This window comes from Sus scrofa, chromosome 14, assembly GCF_000003025.6.
Source record: "Sus scrofa isolate TJ Tabasco breed Duroc chromosome 14, Sscrofa11.1, whole genome shotgun sequence".
NCBI lineage: Eukaryota > Metazoa > Chordata > Mammalia > Artiodactyla > Suidae > Sus > Sus scrofa.
The window spans coordinates 89658502-89682706 of record NC_010456.5 but is presented as its reverse complement, the minus strand read 5'-3'; the positions used below and the strand labels follow the sequence as shown (position 1 = coordinate 89682706).

The following is a 24205-nucleotide window of genomic DNA, read 5'->3' as shown; positions in this document are numbered from 1 at the left end:
GGAGGTTCAGTTCAGAGTTCCTATGTGGAGGCACAAACATTGTCCTGGACCCAGGAAGCACTAGGGGTCCAGGGGAATGAAGTTTGAGTATCTGAACGCCCCGCAGTGAGAATGGTTAGCTGCTTCCCTGGTGTATCCCAGTGAGAGGCCAGTATTTGATGGAAGGGTGAGAACTCCTATGCACAGGTGCTAAGGAAGTCAGTATGAGGGTGCTTTGAGCTCGCATTTAGTTATGAAAGCAGGATGTGCAGGGGTCTGTGGTTCTTCCTTTTAATTATGTTCCTTGGTGAGATCGGCTCAGTTTATGCTGTTTCATTTTTTTTTTTTTTCCTCCTCCCAAACACTTAGCCATAGAGGCACAGAATTTCTGTGTGGCTGGCCCACCCGCACCCATCCCCATTTTGGCAGCTGATATGATTTATTTCAGATAGTTCTAAGGACAGGAATGTGTTCTCCTTTTCTGCTCAATCTTGGGCAGGATGGCCCTTGGTCTTGGGCACTAGCCGCTGCTCCTGCCTCCAGGATCCCGACATTCAGGCTGGCCCCTCTTCCTTCCACCAGGGCAGGGCTTTGAGCAGCTGTAACAGTAAATAATAATAGATTTAGTGAAGACTGGAAATGCAATGGATTACTGATATCGCCTTCTGGTACCTTCTCTTTAGGGAGCTGGTCTAAGCCCAGAGCAGCCTCTATGAATGTGGCTTGATTGACCTTCCTGCCCTATTCACTTGTTCTCTGTTGTTTGGGCTGGCCTAGGGTCTTGCTTCAGGGTCAAGGAAGCAGGTTCACATGGATCAGACCCTAGGTCTCCTGCCTGGACCTCTCTGAGGCTTCATTTTCCCCTCTGGGAGGGTCAGAATTACCGGTATGAAGTACCTTTCACAGCCCTTGTGTGGCATAGACAGACATAACTCTCATGAACTTTAGCTTTTGTGAGATATGATTGCTCCCAGTTTGTTCAATGCCTGGCAAAATCCAGGTTGCCTGCCTTGCCTAGTGTCCTGGGGTGGCTGTCCATTGCTCGGGTGCAGCCTCTCCCTCTGCCCTGCTTGCCTGCTCTGTCTTGCTCCACTGCTTGCAGGGCACTGTGCTATCCAATCAAGGTTTAAGTTGAAGTTTGTGCTTTCCCTCAGGACTGAAACACGGCACCAAGAGATACCCAAGTGGATTGCTATTCTTCCTAAATAGCACCATGAAACGCCCCCACACACTGGAGATTAGGATCCGTGCTGCTTCGCTATTTCATGCCTCCTCTAATTTAGGCTGAGCTCTCTCATCTGACCCTAAGAACGACTCTGTGAGTTAGATAGCAAGGGCACATCTCCCCATTTTACAGGTTGGAAGATGAGGCCAGCGAATGAGTGACTTGCCCTGCATCACTAGTCTCGGTGGAACCAGACTTAGCAGGGCTTCTGCCCGTCCGTGCCCCTTTGCTAGATCCAGTCACCATGTGCCACGAAACAGATGTGCCCAGTCTTTGTGGGACAGAGAATCCTATGACAGGTGGCCAGGCCGGAACCTTGTGCATGTCACAACAAGGGCCCCACACATGCACCTCCTGCCCCACCCTTGTTGGAGCCAGAAAAACAGCCCTGTCCACCACAAACACCACTTCTCTTCAATCACACAGCTCTCTAATTTAAACGGAGTTTCCAGCCTGTTTTCTCCCTTTCTTGGTTTGACTGGCTCCAGCAATGCCCATGCCCTTGTGTCAGGGACAAAATACAGCCCCTGTTCCAGCCCAAGTTATAGAATAACTTTTCTTGTCAGTGAATCATAAAGTGGACTTTCTCAATCAAAAATTCCTACTGGCCCTGCTGGCTCAATGGGAGATGTAAGATTCTGGGAGAAAAATCCTCTATCGTGTGTCCTTGCAGTGACTCACTGAATATGAGAGCTTATTATTGAGGTATGAATTAGGACTACATTTAGCTTAGTGCAGTTTTACTGTTTTCCAGGAGAACGGTGATAACAAAGCAGATCTTTTTCAGCCTTACTAAAAGCCTTGGGCATAATGGTATAATTTTATGATGTCTAAAAATTTTCATTTTCTATTAAAGAGCTAAAAAATGAAGCCCGAGAAAAGAGACGAGGAAGGGGGAATATTGTTTGATTTCGCAGGGTGTGAGCTGGGGAGGACAATCCAAATGCAGAGGCAACAGACAAAAAGAAGATATCAGGTGATGATAGCAAAAAACAAATTACCACGCACTTAACAAAAAGCAAAAATTCAAAAAGGGGGAAATGTTTGCAATAAACATGTCAGATTGATGTAAAAGATGCATACAAATCCGTAAGAAAAACTTATGATTCCAATAAATAACGGCAGAAGATGTTCATGCATCGCTCCTAAATAAACTCAATTAGACAAAGACGGGAAATGTCCTCCCTTACTAGCCAGCAGAGAGATGCAAGTAAAAGGAGAGATCAAATGTTTCTTCATTAAATGAGACGTTTTTAAAACTGATAAACCTGGTGTTAACAAAGAGGAAAACATAAATTGACTGAGTGGTTACAAAGTAATACTAACTTGTCAGAAATACTTTTGACCGTGGGTATCGAACAGCCTTTAAAATGATCCTCTATGAACTAGTATTTCCAATCTAGGAATCCAAATCAGAGACAAAAGTCTAAGTGTGGAAAGCCATTATGCACAAATATATTTATAGCAATATTATTTATATATCCAACTGGGAAACAAATTAAATGTTTAGATGTCAGGGAATGGCTAAATCGACTGTGATGTATCTTCTTACTGGACTAGTAGGAAGATGTCACAATATGGAAACTATAAGTAAAAATGAGGATGTAATATTGTAATATAATATTATTTTTAAAACAACAATATAGGAACCAAGGAAGAATTGAAACTTACATCCACACAAACCCTGAACATGGATGTTTATAGCAGCTTTATTCAGAATCTCCCAAACTTGAGAACAACCAAGAGGTCCTTCAGGTGGTGAATGGAAAAAGAAACTCTGGGACATGCCGACAATGAAATATTATTCAACATTAAAAAGAAACGAGCAGGGTTCCCATTGTGGCTCAGGGGAAATGAATCTGATTAGCATCCATGGAACGCAGGTTTGATCTCTGGCCTCACTCAGTGGGTTAAGGATCCTGCATGATGCAGTTCAGATTTGATGTTGCTGTGGCTGTGGCATAGGCTGGCAGCTATAGCTCTGATTCGACCCCTACTCTGGGAACCTCTATATGCCGTGGGTGTGGCCCTAAAAAAAAAAAGAAAAAGAAATGAGCTATCAACCCATAAAAAGACATGGAGAAAACTTAAATGTATATTTCTAAGTGAATGAAGCCAATCTTAAAAGGCTACATACTGGATGGTTTGAACTGTATATGGTTTTCTGGACAAGGCAAAATTATGGAATGTAAACGGGTCAGTTGTTGGTAGAGGTGAGGGTGGAGGGTTGAGTGGATGGAGCACGGAGGAATTTTAGGGCACGGAAACCTTTCCAGATGATACTGCAGTAGTGGATGTGGTATATATGTGTTCAAATCCATAGAATGTACAGCATCAAAGTGAAGCCTAAAATAAACTGTAGACTTTGGGTGATGGATGAGCCTGTGTCAGAGTAGTTTCACCAGTTGTAACAAATGGACCCCTCTGGTGGGGGATGCTGTAATGAGGGGTGGGCTGGGGTCTATAGAAAATCTCTGTGTCTCCTGCTCAGTTTTTTTGTTTTTGTTTTGATTGTAAACACAGAACTGCTCTAAAAAATAAGATCAATTTAAAAACTAAAACAAGGAAGAGGAAGAAGACTGAAAATATTTATGGAGGTTGTGTTTTGGTTACAATAGACTTATTTTCTTTTATATGCTTATAATTACCATTTTAAAACATGAACATGCATTCGTTTATAATGGAAAGAAAAAGATAAACATTTCGAGAATTTAAAAAGCTATGAAATTAAGCTGTATGTGTGGTTGTGCATTTAAACAAATCCTGAGGGTTTCTGATCCCTTGTATTCTCTTCGTGGAAGGAGTTTTGTAAACACCCATTCCCTTTGGCGATTTGTGAATTTACTCAATTGGTCCCATACTCCAAAGCTATGGCCAGTTAGAGTTTCTGTTCCCAATAAAAATAAGCTATCTTTGGGGACTCTCAGTGTGAACTGTATTCTTGGAAATTTTCCCACAATGTGTGACTCAGTCTTTGTTTATTTTTAAAACTCTAAGACTATACTAGAATAGTCTGTTTTCTTTCATTGTATATATATGTATATATGTGTGTATGTAGAAATTTGTGTTTAATTTACTGTTTTTCAAAGACTATACAATCACATGGCTTAATGAGTAAAATAAAAAGTTAAATAATTAAAACATATATATGCACACAGTGATAATTCTCCCTGTCCAATCTCCCATCTGTTTCATTCCTCAGCACCCCCATTCTAAAAAACCACTATATTTCTTTCTTTTTTTTTAATTTTTGGCCACTCCATGACATATGGAGTTCCCGGGCCAGTAGTCACAGCTACAGCAACACCAGGTCCTTAACCACTGTATCAGGCCAGGGATTGAACCTGTGTCCCAGTGCTCCAAAGATGCTGCTGATCCTGTTGAGCCACAGCAGGAACTCCAAGAACCACTATTGTTAAATTCTTGTGAATATTTCTAAGTTTCTTTGTGCAGTGTCCATAAACAATATAAATTATTTCCTCATATTGTTATACAAAAGGACACATTTTAACATTGTCTGACATAGCTTTTGCAATTAACAATATGTCTTGCCTTATCCTTATATAAATAGCTTCTTTTTTTAGTTGAAGTATAGTTTGGTTTACAGTGTCGTGCCCATTTCTGCTGTACAGCCAAGTACCTCAGTTATACATCTATACATTCTTTTTTATATTCTTTTCCATCATAGTCTATCTCAGGAGATTGGGCATAGTTCCTTGTGCTGTCCAGTAGGACCTTGTCGTTTATACATTCTAAATAGCGTCTTCATTCCTCATTATAGCTACACAAGACCCCATGTGTGGATTCACCATAATTTCCTTCACCAATGCCCTGCGGATGGACAGTTGGGTTGTTTCTAATCTATTGCTGCTACCAATGGCACTATGATGACTCATCTTATACCTGGGCAAGGATATCCACAGAATAAATTCCCAGAAGTGAAGCTACCAGGTTACAGAGTATTTGCCTCCGTCATTCCAACAGCCCTGTTATCCTGATTGCCAGCTTATTCTCCATCAGGAAGGGTTTATGCCTGTACCAGCACCACTTCTGAGGGTCTGATTCCCCACACCCTTGCCCAAAGAGTGCTTGGCCTTAAGTTTGATTGCAGCCATTCTGATATGGGAGGAAAGAAAGTGCAGTCCACTTTAACTGGGATTCCTCTTGCACGAGGAAGTTAGCATGTCTTCCTAGGCACAAGCCTTTCCTCTTAGGTGAAAACTTTTACCATGTCCATTCGTTTTTATCACTAGGTCATATTCTTATGGATTTCCAGAAATTCTTTGTGGATTAAGGAGAGAGTCTCTCTTGGTAATGGTACCTGTCTGGCTAATGTGTGCCTGAGGACAAGAGCTTCTAAAAAAGGCCTTTCTCTCGGTTGCTAGAGCCAATAGGACACCTTTGAAATAAGACTAATGGCCATTTAAGAATGTGTGGACTCCACCCCACAGGTTTCATATCCATCCGGTCTGGCTTTGCAGCTTTCGTGTTGGCTGCTTATGAACAATATCACTTAAAACAAGTCGCTTGGCATCTTTGAATCTTGGTTTTCTTACCTGTAACATAAGGCTTTTCAACCCCGTCACTTTGGGTTATAATGGATAACACAGAGAAAGGATCTGATACCACGGTGATTACATAGCTAACCACCTAGATAACTGAAGACCCCGCAACGCTGCTGATGGTCAACTCAGCCTTTACCTTAAGGGTGGAGATACAGCAGGAGGAGAACAATCACAGGGGACCCCAAGGACTCCTGGGTGAAGCTCTCAGGGTCCTTTCTCACTTGCACAGGGGCTTCTCTGTCTCTGGACTGTAAACCACAAGGATGTGTAGGCACCTTGGCTTTAGGGGCGCTCAAGGAGAAGTTTTTAGTGACAGCTCATACCCTACTGGTGAGGTAGCCATGCCAGTCTGTGTAAACCCACTAACCAGGTGTGAACCACCCATCTCTACATGTTTAAGCAATGTAGGCAGGCTAGACCTGGGTCTCTCCAGAGATTTTGGAACTTCTCACGGCACATTACAAATCCCTCACTAGCTCATATCATTGTTCTGAGCTTAGCCACGGGTTCATCTCTGGAGATAACAAAGTGATTCCGTCCAGCTAGAAGAGAACCCTACCTTACACACAGGTGTGCAGGGGGCACTCAGAAACTACTGCTTCCTTTCCCTTTCCCCAGAACAAACTGCCTTTGCCCTTCACCTGACTTTTTCTTCTGCAGCTCAGGGGAGACCGTCACCAGCGTGACCAGCTTGGCCCCACTGCAGCCCAAGAAGGGTAAGAGGCGGAAGGAGAAAGCTGATGTTCCTCCTGCAGTTCCTGCCAAAGGTAGGAAGCTAGCCAGTAGTCACCCACGGGTGACTGGGGTTTGATGTGGACCTGAAGCGGGCCTGGGGTTTGATGTGCCATCAGGACAGAGGAGGAGGCAAATAGAGGACGTGACATCCGTGGTTATATGGCCTGGAGAACCCCGCCTGGATTCTGGTCATGACTGAGTCCTGTCCCTGAGGGCCTGAGGATGGTGCCATTGGCCACACATGGCTTTAGCAGGTGGCTTGGGGCGGGGGGTCAACCTCTATGACTATTCCACAGGCACCTAGCTCATGGAAGGGTGGGGCAAAGGGGGTCAGCATCCTTTTGGCTCGTTCAAGGGAAAGAGGGCTCTCTGATTTTCCTAAAGATAAAAAGCAGGTATGGAATTCATTTTGTTTTTTGCTGGGGATAAAATGAGGGTTACTCCTTGACTCCAGTTATGACTTAGAGCAACATAAGTGAGGAAGATGAGCCTCTCCAGAGGCAAGAACTGAAATTGTCTGTAGATAGTTCCTGAAAAAACTGGCCAATTTAGGATGTTCATACATCAGAGAATTTAATATATAGTGGGAAATACAGGGGCGGCCCAGGTGAATAATCTAATAACAAGACAAGATGACTTTATCCCTCCACTGGGGCTTCCCACGGTGTCCCCTAGGCAGCCCCTTTGAACCCTGGGGTGAAAGGCAGAGGTGCCCAGACTGAACATATACTGCGTGGACAGAGGGGCTGGGAGGCATGGGTGTCCTGGGAGGCATGACGTGAGTGGACCTGGGGAAGGAAGCAGAAGACCCTGCTCTGGGCCAGGAAGCGTCCTGCTTTATTTAAAATTTCATTCCGTCACAGAAGCCAGTGCCCTACCTTATAAAAGATGAAAATTACACCCAGCCCCACCATGGAGCCTGGCATTGTGTTCAAATCCCAAACCATCTAAATATTAGTGAGTTACAGGACATTGGAGGAAGAGCCTCCGTTTTCTCCTCTGTTAAATGGGGACCATGAAACCACCCCCCGCCCCCCGATGCCCTCACAGCAGTGAGGGTCAGAGGTCACTGCTGTCAGTGTTAGCATGCAACTAGGATGAGGCCCCAGGAAGGTCCCATCCTTTAGCTAGGGCCCCTGCTTCTCACCTGCACATCTGACCTCTTTGTAGCTGGCAGTGTTTTATGCAGTTGTTTCGTTGACTTTGCGAGGGGAGAGGATGATGCTCCCATAGGCCGGGAGAGGGTCACTCTCCCCCCCAGGGCACCAGACCAGCTGTTACCTGGATCAGAAACTAAAGTTCTTCCACGAGGGCAGGAAGGGGCCCTCGGGTCTCCGTGTCTGTGGTGCTCATGCAGTGTGGGCCTTAAGGGTCCAGGGAGGGAGTGCGAATTAAACCCTGCATGTCCTTCCACAGCGCCCATCGCCGCCACGTTCCATAAACCGAAGCTGCTGAAGCCACAAAGGAAAGTCGCCCTGGTGAGTAACCACATCCCGTGTGCTGTCCCCTCAAGGCCTAAACACAGTCTTGTCTGAGGAATTCCGTTAATGACTCAAACCATGCTCCAAGCTCCTGGTGTTTTGTCCCCAAGCAAAGCCATTCTCTCTTCTTGGGTCAGCTTCTGAGGCAGATTTTCTCCATGCTTAGTTCCCAGAGGAGCTTTTAAAAAATCCAAATGGAATTCCTTTTCCTTATCAATGCTCCTTTTCGAACAGAAGAAACACCCCCGCACACCCACACCCCCCCCACACACACATTCAGGATGTATACAGTAGAAAGTTGATCATTTTGTATAAATTTGCCTTAATAACCTCTCTGAAGAGATTGTTGAAGAACCTTCCTGGAATATATGTTAGTCTTTTAATTCTGAGATAATTTTAGATGTATGGAAGAGTTAACGGTACAGTACAGAGAGTTCTTCTCTACCCTTCACCCAGCTCCTCCTACTGCTCACATCTTACATAGCTGTGGTGTATTTGTCAAAACAAAGAAATTACTGTCAGCGCATTGCCATTAACTGCACTGCAGACTTTGACCAGCTTTCAGCAGTTTTTCCATGAATGTTCTTTTTCTGGTCCAGGATCTCATCCAGGACATCACACTGCATTTCCTGGTGTTCTTAGCCTCCTCCAATTGGTGCCAGTGCCCCAGTCTGTCTTCTCTCCATGGCCTTGACACCTGTAAAGAGTAGTAGCTTTTTTTTTTTTTTTTTTTTAAGAATCTCTCGTTTTGCTTTTTTAGGGCTGCACCTGCAGCATATGGAGTTCCCAGGCTAGGGGATGAATCAGAGCTGCAACTTGCTGGCCTATGCCACAGCCACAGCAATGCCAGATCTGAGCTGCATCTGTGACCCACATGGCAGCTCACGCAATGCTGGATCCTTAACCCACTGAGTGAGGCCAGGGATCGAACCTACATTCTCATGGATACTAATCAGATTTGTAACCTGCTGAGCCACAATGGGAACTCCTAGACTATCTCTTGATTTGGGTTCCTCTGAGGTTTTCTGATGATTAAGAGGTTGTGGACTTGGGGGAAGAGCAACACAGAGGTGATACGTATGCCTTTCCCATCGTGTCATATAGAGGGGATGTGTTGTCAGTGTGTCTTATTACTGGTGATGTTGATCTTGACCGCTGGGTGAGGGCAGGTCTGTTGGGCTTCTTCAGTATAAAGTCCCTATTTTTCCCTCTTCATTTCTATTTGTTAGAAGCCAGTCACTAAGTCCAGCCCACCCTCAGGGGAGGAGAATGAAGCTGGACCCCCTGAAGGGAGGGGTGTCAAAGAGTTTGTGAACATATGTGAAAACCATGATAGTAATTAATAGGTATGTCAGGGGAGATATATCAAGCCTGTGCAAATATCCTGTTTTCCCTTGAACTTTTGTCCACTCACCTTAGCGTTCATCAGTGGATATTGCTTGCAGCAGTTATTACTACAGTGAATTTCTGTTTTCCTCAATCTTTGTGCATTTACTACTTGAAATTCTTCTGTAAGGAACAGCTGGACCTCTTCCCTCATCAGTTTATTCACTAATGTCTTTATATTAGCATGGCTGCATGGATATTTAATTTTTCAAAGTTTGTAACCATATTGTCACTTACTTTGTTGCTAATTTTGTTAGCAGCTATGTGTTTGTGTGAATATGCGAGAGAGAAAGGGAGAGAGAGAGAGGTAGAGAAACTGGCAAATCTATTCTAACTATTGCAATTGGAATGGATGAGCAATGAGGTCCTGCTGTATGGCACAGCTCACAGCAACGCCAGATCCTTAACCTGTTGAGCGAGGCCAGGGATCAAACCTGCATCCTTATGGATCCTAGTTGTTAACCACTGAGCCACAAAGGGAACTCCAGACAAAGGATTCTTATCACACATTTTTGTTGTTGACTTTTTGCTTGTGTATTTGTTTGAGCTGGCATGCTCCTCTGGATGGAGATTCAACACAGGAAATTCTTAATTTTCACAAAGAGTAAGTCGGGGCAGCTGTATGTGGTTCAAAATGGACTCTGTTTTATGGAAATATCCCCAGTGATAGCTCTTAATACCAATTATCTTTTGATCATTTAGGATTTGGAAAGACTTAAAATGTTTTATACCAAGTTTTCCAGAAACAAATCACTTTGGAGACCAATTTGCACCTATAACATGCGCAATTAAAAAAAAAAAAAAAAAAAAAAGAGCTGCGTTTGAATGGAACTCTGTCTGACAAGCAGTTTAGAGTCAAAAATATGAGGCCCAGCGTCTGCAGGTTTTGGTTAAGATTAAGATTTACTTTCCCAGGAGGCCAGCATTGACCTCAGTCTCAATTTGGTCGATATTTATCTCTCAGATCAATAAGCCTTGATGGCAGCTGAAACTAAAGTTACTTGTTGACTCACACAGGCCTTGGTGGGTAATTTAGAAAATAATTTGGAAACATCTTTTCTGTGGGGCCTGGTACCAGTTTAGATATTTAACTCTGTAATTGCTGCATGTGCCCACAAAATCCATAAAGCAGTGCTTTCTGGAGGGGACATAGGGAGACAGAGTCCTCCAACACCCCAGGCCCTCTTTCCAGAGGGGTGTTGACACACGCACGACCCAAGAAAGCAAACTGCCTGCTGCCTCACTGATTCATTGGCAGGAAAGGAGAACCTGCATTTATTGAGCACCCACTGTATGCCAGCCCCTCTGCTAGGTGCTTTGTGGGCTCTGTCTCCATCTCAACTGCGTATGCCAACTTCCAGCAGACCCTCTGGGCCAAAATGACAAGGCTGGGTCCTTGTGTTTTCACCCTCAAAGCATTACCAAGTGGGAATCTTATGTTTCCAAAGCGTGGCGTTTTGTAAGAGTAAATATACCAGAGACTAACAGTGGTTGGAAGGTTTTTAAAGAGTAATAGGACTCAAAAAGCAGAAAGAGGTGAGAAAGACATTTTAGGCTTTTGATAATCAAAATATCCAAACTACTGTCCCCTGTTTTAACAAAACGACCAAAGACAACAACCTGCTCTCGAAAATAGCTCATCACATCTGAGGCCATGTGTTATCACCAAGGCTCTTTCTGATGGACAATGTGGTCTCTTCATCTAACAACCTTGAACATTGACAGTGAGTCATTATTCCAGCCGATCAGTGGTTCTTCATCTTTAGCAGGTCAGGACACACTTTCACAAAACTTAAAATGTGTCGTTTTCCTTCAGATTGGGGGTGGAGGATGAGCACTGGCTCAAAGAACCCCCTGAAGCATTCTGGGGATCCCCATTTCCTGCCCCTAGTTTAGGGCTCCCCAAACCTACTGAGCAAATTCACATGCTTCCTGGAAAAGCTGTCATTGCTTCCTTGTTTCAGAAGAAACAGAGAAAACCAGAAGTGCATTTGATTTCTTTTTGTTTGCTGCATTTCATCACTTATTGATTTAGAAACAGAGCAGAGGAAAACAGTGTCTGTGATGTGGAGTTGAGACCTTGGTGTTTAAAGGAGAGTAGCCGCAGGAACCTGAGCTGGGGATGGGGGGTGGGGGACATTGGGCAGCATCTCCAGTCCAACCAGCAGACAGGGATGCAGTCCCATGGGCTCCACGAACATTGACACACTCCTTCTGCCTCAGAGTCACAGCCACCTCCCCGAGAGGCCCTCTCTGTAATCAAGTCACTTGTATGTGGCACTTGGTACCCGGAAAGGTCAGGCCATCCCCGTTCTCTAAGAAGGAAGTGATCTCTTGTGAGCAAAAGACTGGAGACACAGGAAAATCAGGAACATCAGGGGTTTAATTACCTCAAGTTTCCCAGTGGGTCTCTTGTATCCTGTCTCTCCTGCGGATCCATCTCCCACATTGCTGCCTAGGGATTTTTCTAAAACACAACTGCAACCATGCTGTTTTCCTGCTTAACGATTCTCGTGGCTCCCTCTTGCTTCCAGGATGAAGGCCGGCTTCCTGCGACGGCTGGCTGCCATCCTGTCTCTTGCTCCACCCTGGTGCCCCTTGTGGTCCAGGGCCTCTTATTGTTGGCAGAGGCAGGCTGTCCTGCTCTCGCTGCCCCCGCTCATCCTCTGCAGAGCTGCCATTCGCCTCCAAGATATGGCTCACTCACCACCATCTTTTTGAGGCCACCTGCCTCTTCAGCCCCACCTCTCCACAAATCTGGATTCTCCCAGGAATCAACCTTGTGCCTCTGTGTATCAGTGACCTCCCACTGCGAGCTCTCATGGCATTTTTCAGCGACTCTGTTACTTTTGACCCCTTGATGCGTCGATGCCCTTTTCCCTGGAGGTACATGTGGTTCTCCTGCCATCACCTCAGCTGACTGCTTTCCCTCCTGGCTGTCACCCCTCCACTGGTGGTTAGGCTGGCTTTTCCTTCTTCACCTCTCCAGAGTGTTGGCATCTTTGAGGTCTTCTTCAGCACTCGTACAGGTGCAGCAGCTATCTGTGCAACACACTGCTTCTCTAACCTGGGTCCACAGGTCCATTCCAGCCTGGCTCCTCTGTTTACGACACACTCCCATGGCGACTCCATGTGCACCCCACACTTACCACGGCACACGCAGAACTCATCCCCTGGGACAGCCCTGCCACCCAGAATCTCGGTGCCTTCTTCTCCCCAACCCTGTCCACTATGACAGAAGCCTGTCTGTTACTTCTCAGTGTGTCTGGGCACGTCTCGTTCCTCCTACTCACACCCACCGCTGCCTCTCACACTCACCACCTCCCCATCTCCCCATCCATCTGGAGGAGCCTCTCTTCGCTCCTACAACACCTGGCCTCACCTGTATCTTAGCACTTCCCGCTCATGTTGAAATCATGTTTATGCTCCTGGGTTGACTTTCTCCTCCACTAGAGCCATGTGGTTTCTTTTTACAAAGTGACCTCTCCATTTCTTATACTGCAAAGGCTATACTTTGTAGATAGCTTAGATATTGCAGACATCGAACCATTTTTTTTAATTTGTGTTAAAATACATGTAACATAAAATTTACCATCTTAACCATTTTAAGTACACAGTTCAGTAATGTTAAGTACATTCACGTTGTTGAGCAATATCCAGAATTCTTTTTAACTTTCAAGAGTCCGTTTGTTAAATAATAGCTCTGCACTCTTCTCCAGCCTCTGAAAATCATCCTTCTGCTTTGTCTATAAATTTGACTACTGTAGATATCTCACATAAATGGAATCCTATGGTATTTATCGTTTTGCAACTGACTTATTTCTCTTAGCATAGTGTTGTCAAGGATCCTTCATGCTGCAGTGTGGGCCAGAATTTCCTTTCTTTTTAAGGCTGAATGATGTTCATATATGTGTATATATATGTATAATGTGTGTATACACACACACACACACAATATCTGTTTATCCATTCATCTGTTGATGGACACTTGAGTTGCTTTCACACGTTAGCTATTATAAATAATGCTGTTGTGAACATGGATGTACGAATCTCTGAGTCCTGTCTTCAGTTCTTTTGGATATGTACCCAGAGGTGGAATTTTTGTGATCATGTGACAGCTCTGTTTTTAGTTTTTTGAGGAACTGCCGTACTATTTTCCATAGTGATGACACCATTTTATTTTCCCATCAATAACGTACAAGAGTTCCAGTTTTTCTAAAGCCTTGCCAACACTTTTTTTCCATTTTTCTTTTTTTTTTTTTTTGGATAGGAACCATACTGATGGGTGTGAAATGGTATCTCATTGTAGTTTTGATTTGCATTTCCATCAAGATTAGTGATGTTGAGCATCTTTTCATGTTCCTGTTGGCCATTTGTATGTCTTCTTTGGAGAAATGTTTATTCAAGTCTTTCCCCCATTTTAAAATTGGATTGTTTTTGTTGTGTTTGTAGAAGTTTTTTGTATATTCTGGATATTAATCTCTTTCAGATACATAATTTGCAAATCTTTTCACTTATTCTGTAGGGTGCCTTTGCACTCTGTTGCTTGTGTCCCTTGATGCCCAGACATTTTGAATTTTGATTAGCGCTAGTTTTAAAGTCATCAACAGCATGCCCGTCTCTGTGTCCCTAGCAGGGGACCTGGTATCTGCACTCTGTGTGTGGAGTGAATGCACAATGGAGAGCAGAGAGCTGAGATTGGAGCTTTGAATCCTCACCACCCAAAGTGAAGTCCATGGACCAGTAGCCTGGGCATCGCCTGGGAGCTTGTTGGAAAAGTAGAAGCTTAAGCTCCACTCTAGACCTACTGAATTAGCATCTGCAATTCAACAAGATCCCAGATGAATTTGGTGAACACTAAAGCTTTAGAAGTGCAGTTCTGAATAACTTAATAAACTCAGCAACCAGCTCTGGATGGGTCATGGCTGGGAGGATAGAGTCGTCACCCACCACCTCCCAAGAGATATGCACTTATGTTTTTGTAAGACAGTTCAGCCCACTTGGGAGAATAGTAGGTGTTTTTTTCTTTATCAATAAAGAGAGAATTAAGCATGAGAATCTGCTTCTAAAGAGTATTGTAACTCTCGACATTCCAGGAAACCTTCTGGACAGCTCCTCCCAGTCTCAGCTGAGTGTAGCCCTGTCTGTGATCTCCTAGGGCCCCTCACAGTCTGACGTGCAGGGAATGGACGGCCAAGACCCGCTTGCCTGAGAGTCCCTTGAGTTAAAATCTAGGAGTTCCCATTGTGACTCAGTGGGTTAAAGACCTGACGTAGTCTCCATAAGGATGTGGGTTTGATCCCAGCCTCCATTAGTGGGTTAAGGATTCAGCATTGTCTCAAGCTGCAGTGTAGGTTGCAGATGGGCTCAGATCCGGTATTGCTGTGGCTATGGTTAGGTGGCAGCTGCAGCTCCATTTGCCCCAAGCCTGAGAAGTTCCATATGCCGCAGGTGCAGCTCTAAAAAGAAAAAGATAAATAAATAAAGTCTACAGTAAACCTGCCTCCTCTCATGGAATCTGAAAGATCAGAGTACTCAAAACAGGGACAAGCTTCATTCCATCATAGTTAAAGGGAACCGGTCTTAGGAATGGGTTGTTCACCCTGTGGTCAGTCCAGGAATGAGGTTCCAGCCCTGTTCAGTGTTTGCCTGGTTTCAGGAAAGACGCCCCCACTTCAGGCTCAGTTTTCACTATCAAGAATGTACTTCCGAGACCAAAAAGAGTTTTTCTCTGATCAGTAGCAGCAAAGGGCTTTGCAGCACATTAGACACCAGTGATAGACTTCTGAGAGGATTTTAATAATAACCCAAATCCCAGCAAAATTATTTCCAGAGGACACACATTTCAGGTTTCTTGAAGGATGTTTATAATAAGCTGGAGAATTTCTCTTGTTGTCGTTAAATGTGCTAGCACTGGTTTCAGTTAAATTTTACATGAAAAGGATATATTAACCTGCATAAAATATGTTCATAATCTCGATTTAAAATTAAAAAGAAGGAAAAAACTCACAACCACATGTACAATATATCGCCCCAAGTTAAAGCCTTGGGAAAAAAACAAAAACTTTGCCTGCACCACGCTAGTACCATTTGTACAGAGATAAAAATTCTATGCCCCCCTCGGTACACATGCACATCCCATTATCGTCACAGGGAGTTATGGATGTCGACTGGAGGGAAGAATAGATGCCGAGCCTTCGGAAGGGATGAGAGTGGGGAAAACAGAAGTCATTTTGTTTCATGGGCTTCCTTCAATCTGGGGCGAGCAGGCCTTTCATAACTGGGATGCCATGCCAGGGAGGCGCGATCAGACCTCCCTGAGGGGCAGTGGGAACGTCCTCTCTTGAGGACTGTTAGCCCTAACGCAGGGCCATCACATTCCCACTGGCCGTAAGGTCCGTGCCGAGGCCCCTCTGCTGCCTCTGTCTCTTCTAGGAGGGAAGCGTGGCTTTGCGTCTTCAGGAAGCAGGAGACTTTGAAATTGACCACCTGGGAACTGTGTTTCTCCTGCTGGCTGTATCACTGATTCATTTGGATCATTTTTCCCTCTTCCACTCAGTCATCCACCCCCCAGGCACCTTCTGAGCACTGATGGGCAGTGTCCAAGGGACTGGGGGACAGGAACATGAGCTTTAGAGCCTCCTGGGTGAACATGCAGCAGAGAGGTGAGCTGGGCCCAAGGGTGGCCTGAAGGTCCAGCAGTCTAGCCCCCTGAGTGACCTGACCTGGTCACACGGGCCCGCACTGGGGTAGCCCATCCTCATAGGAATGTCCCTGCAGGGTGGTAGCTTGTTTTCCATCTCAGCTCAGCTGATTTGCTGCCTTTACTGGGCACTTCATTGCTGGGATCATTGCACTGCTGGGAAATTTTTTTTTAACTTTTTCACTCTATTTTATTTTTGTAATCTCATGGAACAATATCATTTGTGCTCACATTTGATTTTTTTTAAAGCCTTTTTCATTTAACACTTCAGTTTTGAATGCAGAGCACTTCAGAGTTGTTATTGAAAGATTTTTTCAGTCTCAAATAGAATACTAGAAATAAAGTGTCATTTTGGGAAAAAAAAAAAGAGAGAGAGAGACAAAGCATCATCAGCGGATCTGTAACATCAAGCCAGGCATCCAAAATTTCAGGAAGAAAATCTCTATGTGAAATTCTGAGTTCCTGGCAAACTAATAATACATTTAAGGGGATTTTGTTTCCCTAGCCCGATTCAGTTCTCATTTTTTATTATTATTATGACTCCCAAAGCTGAGTTTATAAATTCCAACAGAAACATGTGATGCAAGAAGATATAGCCTTGTGAATGAATGATTAGAGTGTGCATGGAAAGAATACAAACCATGAATTCAAAAATATATGCCCATTGCCCATGTTACATATGAATTCAACAAGATGAGCTAGCATACCTGCTACTGTTTTATATTTGGTCTTAGTGCTTGGTTTCTGCCCTGTACATTCTATGATGTAATGCTGGTGGTGATGGTGATGATGGTGGTGATACACACACACTTCATTTTGGTGGCACTTCCCCATGCAGGCACTATCCCAGTAATTACCAGTACAGCCATTGGGATGACCCTGACCTATGCATTGTAATGTCTCCATCTCACACATGGGGTAGGGGAGGCATGGGGAGGTAGTACCAGCACCAACTCCCCCACCATGAGGTGGCCAAGCTGGATCTGACCAGGCGCTTGGCTCCAAGTCCCTGTTCTTCCCCATGGGATTCTGGGCTCTGCTGCCTCTCATCAAAAGCACTCAGTAAAGTTCTAGTTCACTCAGGGTGTTTTCTGTCCTGACTTCCCTGGATAGGTTTTCATGTTGAAAACTGTAGCAGTGACTCTAAATGAGGTACAGGAGTAAGGCTGGCCGTTCAGGGTCTCCATTTGTTAAAACAGAAGTAAAATCCTTCCTTGGGCCTCCTAACAGGTGGCCTCTGTTAGGAGTTTGGCTTATATGCTTCTAAATAATTTTCTGTGTATGTAGAAACATATCATGTATGTGTATATATTTCCAAGTGTATAGAAGTCGACCCATAGTGCAGGTCATGGCTGTGGATTATGACAAATCCTTTTTCTATGTGCCAAGCTTTCAAAAACAATCCCAAACAAAATACTCATAGGTTGAATTATCCTCTCATTAACAATATACCAGGCTCATATTTCTACATCAGTGCAATGGATCTACCACATGACATCATCATTTCTTTAATCAGTCCCCAACTCTAATTTTTTTTTCACTCTGTGGATCAGTACTCTAGTGAGTATCTTTTCACATGTAACTTTGCTTAGTGGTACTTCTGCAGGAGAGATTTTTAGAAGTGGGATTATGATGTGAAAGTGTATCTGCATTCTCAGTTTTGGTAGATTCTGCCCAATTACCTTCCAAAGGTGTTTTCTTTTTTATTCTCCCATCAACAAAGGATGAGAGTCAACATTTCCTCATACCCTCCCCAGTGTAGAATATCTATCTATCTATCTATCTATCTATCTATCTATCTATCTATCACCTAATATAAAAAATGCAGGTTTTATATGATTCCAAGTAATAGAACCAGAATCCTACTTCTCATAGGCTGTCCTCATGGAAACCCTCAATAGGCTGAAAGAAATGAGTCTCATGGTTCTGCCCATGATTTCTGAGCATCCCTTTCCTGTACTCCTGGGACCAAGGATATCCACAGACAGTTTTAATGACTATCAGACTGGTTTTCTTTCATTTTGTCTTATTCATCATTCATTTAAAGAATGAGCATTGAGTATCTCCAGTGGACCAGGTAGCACCTGGGTCAGGTATCTTCCTAGGAGCTAAGTTATAAGCAGTGGCGTGCTCCAGCACACTCCTATCCATTAGACAGAGCAAAACTCTTCGGTATCTTGAAATCAACAATTGTGGGAACATAGACATAGGTAAATCAGCAAATGGTACAAATGAGAGTTTTCTTCTTGAGTGCTAGTAGCTCAGCAGTTTCCCTGCACACCACTGGGTGCAGCAGGCGCTAAGCTTGACAGAATCACTGCTTCCCCAGAGCTGACTGGTGTGGTTAGAGGCCAGCTCTGGCATCAGCTCTGGCGCTTGCTAGCTGTTGACCTCAAGCTTTCCGTTTCCTTGCTATGGTGTCTGCATGAATGAGGATGAAAATAAGCGTACTTTTTGCACAGAGTTGGTGCACTAAGTAAACATTTGAGGCCCTTATATTCCAGCGGGAGAAGACAGAAGATAAGCCAATGGACAGTGTGTTCTAATGCCAATGGGTGATACATGTTCCGCAGAGCAGGGAGCCAGGCAGGGACTGTGTTTGATGGGGTGGGGTCCTTCTTGAGGCAAAGACCTGATAAAGTGATGGAGCAAGCCACACTGCCATGTGGGGAAAGAACATTCCAGGCAGAGAGCACAGCCCAGCCAAAGGGCCCGAGGTGGGCCCTGCACAAGGAGCATTGTCCAGGAGTGTCCAAGAAACCCCAGGGGACAAGCATGACTGCAGCGCTGGTCAGCAAGCGGGATGTGTGGTGTGAGCTGGGGGCGGAGGATTCCAGGACGAGATCTTGAAAGATCAGGATCTCCCTAAGGACACTGGATTTTATTCCAGGTGTGAAGAGAAACAATGGGGAATTTTGCGCAGAGCAGTGAGTGGCCCCATGTGACTTATATTTATAGAACAGTTATCTTTCCCACCAGTAAAAGAATTAACTGGATTTCTTCGGCACTGGCCTGAGGTTTAATGGCATCTGGCAGAATCTGGCACAGGATATTTTCCAAATGATCTCTGAATGTCTTCTTTTCTCTGCCCCTAAATACTTCAAAGGGACCAATTGTTAAAGCAACACTTACTCATTTTATGATAAATATTATTGTCATAATAATAACAGAGCGCTTGTTTGGCACTTTACCGTTTAGCTACCAGGTAATTTTCTAGGTACATTATATATATTAATGCCTTTAGTCCTCAAAATAACCCTGTGGGCTAGGTACTAATCTGAATTCCACTCTACAGATGAGGAAACAGAGGCACAGAGAGAGTAAGTAATTTACCCAAGTTCACACAGCCAGTAAATAGCCATCTTTCTGCCTCCAAGAGTCCATGCTCTTAAGGTGCCGCTAGAAAGATCCTTGCCCAATCCGATGAATCTAGAAGACTGTTAAAGATTGCAGTTGATTAGAAGATCAAGAGTATTCAAGATTGAAGGTTCTCAGAGTGGACTCCCGTGCAGAAGTAGGTGACAAAACACTGGCTTTTTCAAAGCACAAGCGTTCTGCTGAATAATACTGCCAGGAAAAGTACTTTGGGAAGGCAGCTGGGAAAACATACATCAACAGTCCTTGGGGAAGAGAAAACGAGTGACTGTATTAGATCACGGAGCTCTCACTGTGCCGCTGTGAAAAGTTTCATGTATCAGGACCCTCCCCAAGAGCATTATCTATAATCACATTTTAGCTTCCAAAACACATGTGGGTAAAATCTAGAGCTATCCATCTGTCTGATGAGTAAAACCTCGGGTCTTTCTGTACCAAGTTTCAGCATCTTCTAAAGCTGGTCACCTTGGTCTGTCCTCAGAGCAATTAGCCGGGGCATGTGACTTTCAGGAATGTCACGTTTGTTCTGGGAAGGCACTTTGCTAAACATCTTTTGAATTCTCCAGACTTGAGAGCATGATGTGAATTTGCCCTGCTTATGATGTGCAAATGACTTCATCCAACCCATGGTGCCAGCGCACCTGGATAAGACATTGAAATCTTCTTCTGCATTCCATTTTTTATCCTGAGTTCCAGAGCCTTTATAATTCTATCAAAGACCTAGAGAACACTGGGTTATTGGCTATTAGTCACTGGTTAACTGTGTGGAAGCCAGGCAGGGGGTAGGACTTCTGGCAGATGTAACTGCAAGGCTTAGAGAAGGCTGAAATGACAGAGCAAGCGGGCCTCCAAGGGTGCTGCTGTCTCCATGCCTGATAACTGAGGGTCCTGGTCTCTGGGCCCTGGCTTAGATTGTTAAGACACACCCAGGGCAGCAGTCACAGCTGCCTGCTGCATTTGGGAGCACAGCTGGATTCCAGCCTCCAGCTTGAGGGAGGATTCTGGTATCAGTTATACCACTAGAGCCAGAGTTCCCAGTGGACCAAAGACCTCAGCCTCAAAGAGATGGTGAGTGTGGACTTGGCATGTGGTTCCACTGGATTTTTTCAGTCTTGCCCCATTGACACTTGGCTTCATATTTCTGCTTGTTCAGTGGGCACCTTTACTCAAGAGTCTGTTGCCACCTCACACACAGCCTAGCCAAAGCAGAGCCTGCACCCATGTCACTACCATTGCATACTGGTCAGAAGCACACCGCTCCTTCCTTGGAGGCTGAGAGTCCTTTGGGGGTGAGACTGGAGAGAGACAAGTGTTACCTAAAAGGGTCCAGCAGGATTGTCTCTCCTTTGTTGTGCAGTCCAGTCAGTGTCTGGCCCTGGAGCTGTGCCCTCTCGTCCTCTGACCCGCTACACCAAGCCGGGCCTCTGATAGCACGGGGTCAGCTCTCCTCTGCCCACTTCCTCTCTAGCTGATGCTCCCACTGATGCCCACTGAGCAGTGCGCCTGTTCTGAAGACACACTCTCCTGAGACTTGTGCCCATGAAGCTTCCCTGTTGTCTTTGGAAGGTCACTATTTTCCCCCTTGGGATTTCAAGGACCGCTATCTACCTGGCTGGCTCACCTGTACCCACATCAGAGGGTCCACATCAGAGCCTCTGTTGGGTAAGTGCTAGGCACTGCCTGTGAGTAGATTGTGAACTCCAGACAGGACTGCCTGACTCTGAGTCCAGACATTATCCAGCCATGTCTGCAAGGCCATGAATGATGTACCTGCATTTGAAAGCCTGTTTGCTCCTCTGTAAAGTGGGTAAAGTGGGCGTGACCACTGGCCCCACCTCACAGGGCTGCTCTGAAGACTGAATGAGTTGGTGAAGATTAGTTAACATTAATTAATCAAGAGTTAACCTTAGTTCTGCCTCGAGAGGACTGCTTCTCAACCCCGCACGCTTTGCCACCTCCCAAAGTCACTTCTGGATCGTGTCCTTGAAACCCTCCTTTAACATCTCTGTCTGAGAAAAGTGTCTCTTTTGTTCACTTTGATTCCTTATTTTCATGTACATGCACACCAGGGAACTCTAGTTTTTCTTTCTAAAATACATTTAATTGTAAATAAAGGTACCAGTCCAGTCGGTAGAGCTATGGAACTCAAAATTGAGTCAAGTTCGTTTCCAAGGCATGTTGATTCTTACAGGAAATATAAGGACCACACTGGAGTTTTTGTCCCTGAGTTGGGACCTGCAGGTACCCACAGAGGGCCCTCCATCAAATAGAGCTTCACTGAACGAAGCCACCCCCTCCTCAGTGGCCGTAGTTGCACGTGTGTGGATGTTGCAAGGGGAGGGTTTGTTTTACCAGGTACTCCTCTGTTAAATAAAAAATGAGCACTTATCTTGAAGGGGGAAGAGGAAGTCTGCCCTCGATAATATGGATAATATGTAATTCTCTCTTGGGTAAATAGATTCCTGATAGTGCAACTCGGTAGAACTGCAATCACATTTTTAAACTCTAAGGTGACGTTAGCATAAACATCCCATGTCCTAGTTATTGATCTGTTGCTGCGATAATGGTATTACCCAATTGAACTTCTGACATTGGAGAACTTGCAGTGGCTGCAATTGCATTTTTCTTTTACTCCTGCAACTTAATTCAACTTGCGCATCCAACTGTGATCTCTAGAAAAAAGTGTTGTTTTGCAGGAGTCTGCGTAGAATGTTAAATCTCTCTCCCTTCTGGTAAGAGAGTTAACTCTTGACTTGAATCCTGGAGACACAGTTACAAAATGAAACACCGAGAAACTTCCAATTAGGAGCTTGAAGTGAGATGTGTTACCAAGTGGTACACACGTTCTGAATTCTTTGGGGTCAAGTTGTCTGGTGTTAGCTTGATGTACTAAATCCTTCCCTGTAGACAGATGTTCCATAGTCATCACCCTAAAACTGGGGGGACCTAGGGCTTAAAGGAGAAGTGGGAAGGTCAGCTGTTGCCACATCTCACCACTGTTAGAACAGAAAGGTAGGGGATGGGAGACATGGTGTTTCCAACTCTGAAACTTGCATACTCACTTTGCTACAGCAAAAGTCCAGAAGATTCCATCACTGCATTGGGAAACTAGTCTCTGTGATTATCTCTTCCCCATTCTTTTGAGGGGATGTTGTGCCATGTGTGAATGTAACATGGCTCAGTGTCCATCATTGAGTCTCCAGTGCAAGTGAGAATTCATGAGTTCCTTGAGGACAGTGGAAAAGTCATTGCTGCACCACTAGCTAAAATAACAAGTACGATGATACCAAGTGCCACCAGCAGAGCAATGAAAATGCTCAGATACTGCTGGTGGGAGGGAAGATTGGTGCAGATGCTCTAGACAGTTTGGCAGCTTCTTTTGAAGTTAAACATGCTTTCCCTGTGACCCAACAACCCCATTCCCGGGTGTTTACCCTAGAGTAATGAAAACATTACACACAAACCTACAATGGGTATTTATAGCAACTCTATTCATAACCATCAAAACTTGAAATGACCCAAATGGCCTTCAGAAGTGAATGGATAAGCAAACTGTGGCGTGTGCAACACCATGGGATTCTCCTTAGCAATCGAAAGGAGTAAACCGTTGATACATGCAGCAACTTGGATGAAACTTGAGAAAATTAATACTGGGAGAAAAGGGCCAGTCTCAGAGGGTTACATACTATATGATTACTTCCATATGACATGCTCTAAGAGAGAAAACCACAGCGACAGAAAATGGATCAGGGTTGTCCGAGGGAAGGTTGGAAGGAAGACATGACCATAGAGGTTAGGGTGAGGGCATGTGATGGAGCTGTTCTGTGTCCTGTGGGTGGTGGCAGTGGCCCCAGAAATCTGTATATGTGTTAGATGCATACAACAGTCCACCTAAAAAATCACTTTTACTGCATTTCTTTTAAGAAAGTTAAAGGGAGTTCCCACTGTGGCAAAGTGGGTTACAAAAGCAGCTCAGGTCACCGTGGAGATGCGGGTTCGACCCCCAGCCCAGCAGTGGGTTAAAGGATCCATCGTTGCCACAGCTACTATGCAGGTTGCAGATGTGGCTGGGATTTGGTGTTGCCGTGGCTGTGGCGTAAGTCACAGCTGCAGCTTGGACTCAATGCCTGGCCTGGGAACTTCTATTTGCTGCAGGTGTGGCCATAAAAAAAGAAAAAAAGGAATGAAGAAGGAAGGGAGGGAGGAAGGGAGGAGAAAGAAGGAAGGAAGGAAGGAGGGAGGGAGAAAGGGAGGGAGGAAGGGAGGGAGGAAAGAAAAGAAAGAAAGAAAAGAAAGAAAACTAAATTAAAAAGTGACACAGAAATCTCCTTTGTGTCAGTGGACGATATAGCGGGAGGGGTGAGTAGAACAGGGAGTAGCCCTGTTATCCTAGGGCTGGGGTTGTACTTCATTCTTTGGCCAGTGAGCAGTTCAGTGATTACTATTGAGAGAGACAGAGACTATGTCATGGTAGATCCCAGGGCAATCCCAAAAGGTGTGGCAGGGTTGGTCAGTGGTGTGGAGGAGGATATGTCCCCAGAAGATGTCATAGGAAGGCTTCCCAGAGGGCTTGGTTGGGTGTTGAAGCAGTAGGGTCCACCTTGTGTCTCACCAAAGAGGGAATTCCATGCCAAGGGAAGGAAGCAGCATAGATTGAAATCTGAGCTCCCTCTACCTGCTTGGGACTGTTTGAGGAGGGGAACCGGGGAGGGCAACTGAAAGCAGATCCATGGGATAGTTTGCATCTGGAGTGTAA

The 24205-nt window shown here is 44.8% G+C and overlaps 1 protein-coding gene across 4 annotated transcripts in view; it reads left to right on the top strand.

Moving 5' to 3' along the window:
* VSTM4 (V-set and transmembrane domain containing 4) overlaps nucleotides 1-24205 on the top strand; it is an 88524-nt gene that overhangs the window by 56557 nt on the left and 7762 nt on the right. For 3 of the 4 annotated variants that reach the window (XM_001924660.7, XM_013983435.2, XM_013983433.2), the window contains 2 exons: nucleotides 6430-6536; nucleotides 7921-7982. In XM_001924660.7, the coding sequence (XP_001924695.3) occupies nucleotides 6430-6536; nucleotides 7921-7982 (169 nt within the window). Of the gene's footprint in view, nucleotides 1-6429; nucleotides 6537-7920; nucleotides 7983-14004; nucleotides 23706-24205 lie in introns of those variants that run through there. The other variant, XM_005671213.3, reaches the window with a different exon arrangement.